Below are 9501 nucleotides of genomic sequence, written 5' to 3' on the forward strand. Positions count from 1 at the left end.
TATATTGATAGTAAAATAACAATAAAACATATTTAATTAATAAGGAATTTACTTAGCCTGAAAGTATGCAATTGAATTAAAGTTTTAAAATTTTATTTTTTTAATTTTTTAGGGCTTTAACGAATGGTTTATGCCTTTTATTTAATATTCTTGGTAATATTGGGTCTAAAGCAGTACAGAAATTTGGAGCTCCATATTCCAACTGGAAGTATTTTTGGCCGCCATTGCCATACAAGATCAACCAATGTGCAATGCTGGAATTCATTTCCAATAGTGCAGTTACGCTATAATTGTACCACCCCCTTCGATGTAACGTAATATCTTTGTCGGTGGCTATGTTCCGTAGAAGAGGAGAAGATTTCCCCTGTTGAATGCAGCTGATATGTGCTGTGTAAAAGTAGTCCGAGTGATGATATCACCATCTCACACACATTTGAAGAAAAAATCCCCGAGGAACTGCAGGGGAAGTCCTTGCGGATTCCCCGAGGAATCTCTCAGGGAATCTTTCTCTGCCGGCTTGCTCTGATTCTCCAGGAGATTAGATACTTTTTATCCCGTTCTATAGCGTTCCCGTATGACTTGACATGAAAGGTCAGTCACTATAAAACGTTGTATAACAAACTTGCAACTGTGCAAATGTAATTTACGCTACGATAATGATAGGAAAATTCAAAGGTGAGGAAGTTCTTATTCCAAGAATCCCGATGATCCCAACCGATATGCCGTTTAAATTTTAAAAGACTTTAATTTCCGATACGTCGTACATTTGCCATGACCATCAACAAATCACAAGGCCAATCCTTAAAAGTTTGTGGTTTAAATCTAGAACTTTCATGTTTTTCCCATGGTCAATTATACGTGGCATGGTCGGAAGACCATCTGCGTTGTTTGTTTTTGCGCCTGAAAATAAAACCAAAAATGTCGTGTATCACAAGGTTCTTAAGTGAAAAGCAACCTATGTACTAAAATACAGAAATATTAATGAATAATAAATTTGGGTATTTAATTTTGTTGTATTTTTTACAATAAAAAAAGAAACACATTCTGCTTATTTATTGCCATTAAGGCGGAACAAAGTTCGATGGGTCAGCGGCACTAGTTTATAATATAGCCATTTTGTATTATTATAGAATTTTGGTATTTATTTTATGAATTATGAATTTGACTACTATATCATATAAGTAGCCGCAGTTAAATATAAAGGAAAATGGGAAACTTTAAATGTAATACTCTAACTATAAAACTGTAAATATAATAAATATGGACGTTGATGTATTACGGTCAGTATATATATTTTTGAATGCTTCATTTTATTACCGATCGAATTGAAATCTGTAACGGTTTCGCAATACGTCTTATTAAATTAATCACCTGAAGCTCAAAAGCATTTCTTCTCTATTTTTGGGTTTTTCGTAATTTATCGAAAAAAGAGATCATAGAAAGATTTTTCGCGACTATTAAAATATCTATAACAAAAAAGGTACCAGGTATTAAATAAATTGAACTCAAACCAAGACAAGAAGCTAACTTTGCAAGTCGAAGTTTGTATACCCTGCTCGTATGATATAGCAGTCCAATTTTCGTAGAAATTAAACCAAATTAACCTTTTAATTAATATAAAATGTTCATGTCCTAATTAAGATGGAAATATATTGAAAACTGGTCAAGTTATAATTTCCGTTTGACTTATTTACTAGTAAAAATTTACAAACGATTATTTGCAATGTTTCATTAAGAACTGAAGGGGTAGTTTGTTTATACACGGAGAGACAGAAAGATATGGGTAAATCGACTCGGCTGTTAATGGTGATCAAGAATATAAATACACTTTAGGGTCGGTAATGACTGCATCTCTGCGTTAAAAATTTTTGACTTAAATTATAATACACAGCAAGGAATTAAAAATACACATAAAATGGAATCATTCGCAAAAAGGAAGTTTAGTGTAGCCACAGTTAGGGCCTAGAGAACGCAATTTCTGATTACCAAAAAATGCATTGACTTCAAACCAAATTCGTCTTTTGTTGTATAGGTTTTGTTTAATTCTACATAAATATATGAATAAATACATATGTATAGTGGTGTCGATTGATGAGTCTTTAAATTAAAAAGTGGAAATTTATATTTTGTTACATATTAAAACCAACTTTTTAAGTAAAATTTGTTACTTTTATTCAAATATTAATTTGATTTGTGTATTTTTTACGCACTAAATATACATATTAATTATGTAAATTAATGGGTTTAGGCTTAAAACTGATATCGTATTCAAACGCTATAATGAATATATATATTTATGGTTTATGTATATATACATATGTATATGGTTTTTCCTGCGCAGATTCGTACGTATTTTCCCTTCGGATTCACTATAATGCCCCATCCCCCACATAAATCCGATTCCTCACTCCTACTTGTTGTATACGGATTAAACTATAACACTTAAATATACTATGCCTAATATATTAGTGTATATATATATATATATATATATATATATATATATATATATATATATATATATATATATATATATATATGTATAAGCGTTTAATAATTAAATATATGTCTAAGTGTATGTTACAGTCTACTAAATAAATTAGGTTCGTTTGTTTTTCTTTAACTTTAAAAGCGTTTAGGGGTTTGCCCTAATTTCGTAGAGCCTACCCGAGAGCTAGAGTAAAAAATATATTTATATAAATGTATACCTATGCGATGATTAATCCGTGTTTATCGATTTAATAGCTGATCTCTGGAGAAAATTTAGTACTCAGTTGTCCTGAGGTTGGGATCGTAGGCAGCTGGTAATAATAGCCCCCGGCGTATTGCTGAGTGGGTTGGCACACTCCAGGCTGATGGCCCGAATATGGTGACCCTTCTTGACCTGCTGTCTCTGCTGAGATAGTGCTTGTCGACTTGGCATTGACAGTTGTTGCTCTTATCTATAATCCTCCAATGATCACCTCCTGCTGGGCTTCATCATCCATATCGGGTATTTCTTGCTTGTGAACTATCATACCGTCGCTGCCAGATTGCCGTGGAGCTGTTTGGCCATACTTTTGATGTATACCTCGATGGCGCTTCAGAGCGAACCGATCTGCAAATGCCGCTGAGCAGATTTCGCATTTGTACGGCTTCTCGCCGGAGTGCACCTTGGCATGATTTTTCAAATGAGCCGCCTGCGAAAAAGCTGAACCGCAAATCTCGCACTTGTAGGGCTTTTCACCGGTATGGATGCGACGATGGTTCCATAAAGTGGCGTGACGCGCAAATCCTTTATCGCACACCCCACACACGTAAGGACGTTCACCGCTATGCGTGCGTTCATGGTTCTTCAGATGCGGCGACTGAGAGAACTGCATGCCACATGTTTGACATCTTTGTTAAGACAGAAACCAGAAAAAAAAGAATAATATTAAGTAATAGAGTATAATCATATGTACTTTTATACGTTGAATTTACTTATAAGGTTTTTCGCCCGTGTGAATGCGCGCATGATTCTTCAGATATACGGCTTTGGCAAAGGCCAATCCACAGATACTGCACTTGTAGTTCTTTTCGCCGCTGTGCAGCTTTTTGTGCGACCACAGACTTGAGTAGCGTGAGAATAGACCACCACAAATATTGCAACTGAAGGGTTTTGAAGGATTCCTGCAGGACGAACACCTTGGTTTTGTTAGCGTAGGATTGGCTTGCACTATGAAAAATCTACTCACTCAGTTTTAACGGTAACGCCCTTGCTTATCGAGCCTCCTCCGGATCCGGTATGACCGGCATGAGAGTGTTGACCTACCAAGACGACGCCGGACCCGTTGCACTTCTGGCATTTGGTCATCTGCTGAGAATTTCGCTTTTTCACTGGATGATGGCCAGACCCAGTGCTTGGCTCCCGCTTGGGTGTAGTACCGCCGGTCTGGGCGGCAACTATTTGCTGCAGCTGGGCCTGGGCCTGTGGGGTAGTTGATATGATTTGCACGGGATGAGCCATTTGGCCTGCAAACAAAAATTAGTAGAGGTTTTGGGTTAAATTCAGAGTGTACTCACCATCTTGCGCCACAAAAAGCTGCTGCTGTTGCGCCACCTGCTCCGCCTGCATGCAAGACTCGCATCGCACCTGCTTTGGTCCTTTGCGTTTGGACTGCTGTAGCAAGGGGTTACCACAATTGATGCATTTGCTCGCCTTCGAGTCGTGTTGTTGTTGATGCATCACAGATTGCTGTACTGGCTCCAGCGTGTCTGAGGCTACTATTTGTATTTGTCCCATCTGTCCGTTATTGATTATGTTCTGCGCTTGTACCAGACCCTGGGCATTGACCACAGCTATAGATTCGCTTCCGCTCTGCTGTGTGTTGTGTTGCTGCTGTTGCTGCTGCTCACCGTCTGTGTGCATCCGTTTATGTGCGTTTAGCAGGGCCAAATGAGGGAACATATCCGAACAGACGTCGCATTTAAAGCTGATGTTAGATATAGTGTTCTACAAAAATGTTTAACGTATTAAACTGTGCTCAGGGCTACAAAGGGTACTCTTTATCTAACCGTTGCGAGCGGCTTATTCTGATTCACGATCTGGATGCGGCCTTGCGCGTCAACAGTGGCGATGCCCAACGCAGCACCCTGGTTGAGCGGCATCCCATTGACAAGGGCGTAATTATATCCACCAACTGGTTGAGCTATGTAGCAGGTTTTGTTGTCGTCCGTGGTGGCCAGCTGAGCGAGATTGACAGTGCCTCCGCTGCCCTAAGGGTCGATAAGATAGGTCAAAAAGTTACCGGGTAGATGTAATGCTTTGACATTTTGTACACTTACATTTGTCGTGTAGTAGAAGGTTGGCTGCTGTTCAGCTTTCTGGCCCTCGATTTTCGGTTGCTTAAGGATGGTGCCATCCGCTGTCTGGTATTGAATTGTAGCCGGTTGCCCATTGATCGCATTTGTGAAGATTATATTTTTGGTTAGGTCTTCCATATTTCCAGCAAGATACTTGAATGAATAAATGCTGATTTTAATCGTATTTAATAGAAAACTTTTGCTTTTATTGTTTATTAAAGGTGGTCAAAGCCGCCGGTTTACGCTTTCCAACACTAAATCACTCGAAGCATCTACTTGTCTAGTGTGCAAGGGAGACGCATATAGTGTACACACGTCACCCAGGCAGTGAAAATAAACTGATTAAAAATGGCGACGGTGAGACAAAAAATATGTATGCTATATACGGCGTATCACTTTGAATTTCTGATAGCGGGACCTTTTCTACCCTTAAACGACCAATGCTAGCATTTCTCGATTATTTCCGACTTTGAACTAATCTGATTTCCTACTTCGCAATTTACCTTTTACGCAACCAGACCACACCACACCATACACCAATTATTCAGGTTTGGCTGCGTCTCGCAACGCCCAGCACAATACACAGTGTACACGATTTTAAAAACAGGGGCAATGTGTTGGACTCAACAAGTTTTTTACTTATGGCAAAGTGTTCGTGCTTTCCTGCACTTATATTTTGTGTAGAATGAAAGCAAGTCGTTTATTATTGTTTTTTCTTCCTCTAACAAATTCCAGCACTAAAAGTCTCTATCGTTTGTTCTTACGCAGCAAAGAAATCTGAATGCTGAAGAGAGATAGAGAGAGAACAATGGTCAGGGTGAGAGGAGTCGAGCAGCAGTTTCCCGTTCGCTAGAGTTGTCATATTACACATATCGATTCTTGGTGTTGCCGGTACTAATCTATCGATAGTACTGAATTTGATGTAATTTATACCGCTTTCACACAGCCGCAAAGAGCGTTTTTTATTTAACGTAAATAATGTATGGCATTTGCTGATATAAAATTTTGATTTCAATACCATTTATGAATTTAGGAATAACAATTTTGAAAAACTAAATTCGGAAAACGTTAACAATAAAGAATAGGAACAATTCAAAATGCCGACTGCGACTTCTACCGAGTCGACGCTCTGCACAAAATACAGTTACGACGGTAGTCTACACGGCAGTCGTCGGCAGTACCATGGCCCGGCCGTCGATGAATTGTTGATGAATCATCGACGAATTGTTGATGAATTTGTTGCTGAACTGTTGATGAATCATCGATGAATTGTTGATTAATTTTTATTGATGACAGCCTAGGACCCATGTTTAATTCATCAACAGTTTGTATGGCCTGTCATCGATGTATAATCAACAGCACCCCCTTGAAAGTTGATGAAACGTTGATGAATTACTGATGAGTGGTACTGCAGGGTACTGAACCATCCCCGCAGTACCACATGTCATCAATAGGCCACTATCATTAGCAGTCATCAACGTGCCGACTGCGACTTCTACCGAGTCGACGCTCTGCCCATGATAAAATTACGAAGGCAGTCTCGACGTCTCATCAAGCAATCAAAAAGTTGTCTTATACTAGACACGCTGGCTTTCTAAGACCATATACATATTTTCAGCTGCGTATATTTGATGTCATTTACATAAAATATATAATATATATTTATATATACATACATATATATATTCCCCAATAATTGATATTACCATTTAGTAATTCTCTTAAGTTTATTCATTTGTGTCTACTGGTGATACTATTATGACATTACTCCATTAGGCAGCACTTTAGGATTACAACTAAGTGCTAGCTAAACGACTATACTTTACTCTTAATGAAGTTTATAATGCATTGGTAATTTGCTGAGAGAAACTATAAAAATATCAGATAGCAATTAAGTGCGATATCAAAAATACTGCTATACTGAAAAAAAAATTTCCGCTACGGGACTTTAAGGGTGAAAATGTTTTGTAGCGGAAATATGTGCGTCAAAATAGCGTCGAAATGAAAGCATGGGAAAATGGGATAATTTATTTTTAATTTATTTCATAATAAAACAACAAAATGAGGCTTTTAAAATCAATTTACAAACATGTGTCAATATGCACTGAATTTATGCTTACTGGGGGAAGATGTTGCATTTCGGAGTTCGGATGGGCAAGAGGCTATCGATGTATCGATAGCGAGAGGCAGGATCGGTGGTCCCAGGGGGGAGGAGGAAGCTGAGCGAACCGGGAACTTTGAATGCGGCTTAAGAGAAAGGTTTCTTACCCTTTCTCTCGGAAGGGCAAGAAGGAAATGAAAAAGTAACGGCGTGGAGCTTTGGAACACGGAAAAGGAACGGAGGCAATAAAGGGAGGTGCAGGAGGAAAAAAACGAGCCGTTGACTGCCTGAGAGCGCGCGCTTGCATCATCAGGCGCCTCCGCGCCGCCCAGTGCCGCCGCCAGAGCCCAGAGCCGCGTACCGTTCCGTGGACACCGCCTCCGCGTCGCCCAGTGCCGCCGCCAGAGCTCAGAGCCACCGTAGCGTCGCGAGTGCCACCGACTCGGCACCGCCCGTGCCGCCAGTGCCCCGCCAGAACCATCAGGAGGGCACGCGATCCCACTGAGAGCCCAGAGCCGCCGCCTTAGCACTGCCCGTGCCGCCACTTCAGCGCCGTCCGAGCCGTAGAGTCGAAGCCGGAGTCGCCGCCGCAGAAGGACAGCGCGCCGCACGCTCCGACGCCGAAGCCGCCAAGTGCTAATCCGGTGAGTCCGTTCCGGGGGGAGGGCCATACAGAAAATAAAAGGAAATTAAATTAGATTAGAATAGGTTATTTTGTATTTTGTATCTTTTGTATTTTTGTGCATTGTAGGGTTATCTTTGTTCTCCGCTTGGCAGTATTCCGGGTCCGGGATTGGTGCAACACAAGAGCTGTGACCAAAGGGGGAACGGGGAAGAAGGCCGGTCCTTGTTTTTTCTTGAATATATTTGGTTTTTTTTTGTCGTGAACCCCTGTACCCTATATTTCTATTGGAGCTCCAGCAGGGATTAGGGACCCCAAAGAGGGAGTAATTGTTTTTGTGGCCGTTTGAGGCCAAATGTTTAAGGCGCTTCTCCTCCGCTAGTTTTTAAGTCCCCCAACAGAGACAGCCTTGGCGCAAGCGCATCCTTGGCTAAGGCCACGCTCTCGCCGGGAGTGGTGAAATACCACATAGAAAAGAAAAGGAATTGTATGATAAATATTAATATGGAATAAATAATGAAAGTGAAAATGGAGTAGAGTCATTTACCTGGGGGAGATGGGTCGGTCGCCAGACCGCTTGGAATAGGCTCCGGTCCGCCGGAGATGGGTGATGCCCCTAGATACTCAGGAGGCATCACAGGATGGGTGGGTGCGTCGTGGCAATAACACCAATGCCACCAATTTGTACCAGCAGTGTCGTCAGTTTATATTTGTCGTTTGTTTACTTTTGTTTTGTGTTTAGAGATGATAGTTTTGTTAGTGATGAGTATTAGTGAGACGTCCGAATGGTCCGGTATTTTATTGTGCGGACTGCGGGCATTGGGTCGAACCCAGCCCTGGGCCTCCTGAGCTAGCCCGGCGTTGCCCAAGAAAGCAGTTCCGTAACAAAGATAAAAGAATATTTGGTGAATAGAATAACAGTGGGTGGTGCACTAGGAATGCAGAAACATCGATGTGTGCGTCAATCGATGTTTTCGATGTTTAAAAAAAAAAGAATCCATTAAATTCGGATGGGCCCTTATGGGACCTTATGGAAGGCATATCTCTGTGGATCTCTGTGGGTGGACCCAATTAGTTACCAGCCCAAGTGCACCATAGAGGTGCAGAAACATCGAGTGAAACATCGATGTTATCGATGTTTGCAAATCATCGGAACCATCGATGGCTGGGTCACCACCATCGAAGTTTTTTCACACAACTAAAAAGAAAACCTTGGAGAAAATGAAGACCCTCTAAAATATTGGAAGGAAAGACTTTAAAATTGTTATGCGAAAAATGCTGAATAAAAATTTTTTTATAGATGAGTGCTCTTTAAAATTGGTATCAGCCAAATACTTGTCTATACATACCTCGTCATGCGAAGCGGAAAGAGTGTTTAGCAAAGCTGGACAAACTATTAGTGACCGGAGGACAAGGATCTGTGGACAAGCTTTTATTTAACAATAAGAATTCACATTTCAATAATACTATTGATAGTCCTGAAATCACAGATCCCGAATAAAATGTAGTTATATTGTTAAATTCCATTTTTTTTTTAGAAACATCGATGTTTCACTCGACGTTTTTTTTTTAACATCGATTGATGCACACATGGATGTTTCTGCATCCCTAATTCTTTTGACTTGTTCTTCGGTGCAACTCTAAATTCTTCTTCTCTGTGAAAATTTGGCCATTCACTATGAAAATGTAATCAAAGATGGCAAGGAATTAGTAAAATATGGAAGGCGCCAAAGTTCAAAGTATGCTAGAGAAACTCTTCGGTGTTATTATGGTATATTCTTGCCCTAAATTGTCTCGAATTGCTACAATTTTATATAAAACTCCTATTTCTATTTTATTTTGAAGAGCTTTTGTGGGCTTATACCAAAATGTACAATCTTCGGGGTATAAGTATACAATATTTTATTGTGTTCTCATACGCCATAAGCGTTTATATATTTAGCTGGTACCTGGT

At 40.2% G+C, this 9501-nt stretch overlaps 1 protein-coding gene and 1 long non-coding RNA gene across 11 annotated transcripts; both read right to left on the reverse strand.

The window, feature by feature from the left end:
- Nucleotides 1–725: 725 nt before the first annotated feature.
- Clamp (Chromatin-linked adaptor for MSL proteins) lies at nucleotides 726–5695 on the reverse strand. 10 transcript variants are annotated; one of them, XR_015273554.1, is made up of 8 exons: nucleotides 5328–5695; nucleotides 4807–4977; nucleotides 4537–4737; nucleotides 4045–4474; nucleotides 3717–3993; nucleotides 3463–3651; nucleotides 2709–3378; nucleotides 726–900 (listed from the first exon to the last, which is right to left on the reverse strand). XR_015273554.1 is itself a non-coding variant. In XM_020953802.2 (7 exons), exons 2-7 carry the CDS (start codon nucleotides 4960–4962, stop codon nucleotides 2943–2945), a joined length of 1689 nt encoding a protein of 562 aa, XP_020809461.1. In that variant the 5' UTR covers nucleotides 4963–4977; nucleotides 5328–5695; the 3' UTR covers nucleotides 2148–2942. The 10 variants fall into 10 exon arrangements, 6 of the variants coding, with proteins under 6 accessions (XP_020809461.1, XP_020809458.1, XP_086697337.1 ...); XR_015273552.1 differs by having other exon boundaries at nucleotides 3463–3666; XR_015273555.1 differs by having other exon boundaries at nucleotides 5589–5685.
- A 1147-nt stretch (nucleotides 5696–6842) lies between these two features.
- Nucleotides 6843–9044, reverse strand: LOC147644695 (uncharacterized). Its single transcript, XR_015273556.1, has 2 exons — nucleotides 8095–9044; nucleotides 6843–7561 (listed from the first exon to the last, which is right to left on the reverse strand). It is a non-coding gene; the product is annotated as an uncharacterized LOC147644695 (long non-coding RNA).
- Nucleotides 9045–9501: the final 457 nt, after the last annotated feature.

Source organism: Drosophila serrata, unplaced genomic scaffold (assembly GCF_035046125.1).
Source record: "Drosophila serrata isolate PLE 108 unplaced genomic scaffold, ASM3504612v1 contig_112, whole genome shotgun sequence".
Lineage (NCBI taxonomy): Eukaryota > Metazoa > Arthropoda > Insecta > Diptera > Drosophilidae > Drosophila > Drosophila serrata.

What these genes read in the sequence shown, in the direction of transcription:
- Clamp (XM_020953799.2), bottom strand. Translation starts at nt 4,962, where the DNA reads ATGGAAGACCTAACCAAAAATATAATCTTCACAAATGCGATCAATGGG. An exon ending in AGAATAAGCCGCTCGCAACG is followed by an intron (nt 4,475 to 4,536) that starts GTTAGATAAAGA and finishes ACATTTTTGTAG; the next exon opens with AACACTATATCTAACATCAG. An exon ending in GGCGTTACCGTTAAAACTGA is followed by an intron (nt 3,667 to 3,716) that starts GTGAGTAGATTT and finishes AACAAAACCAAG; the next exon opens with GTGTTCGTCCTGCAGGAATC.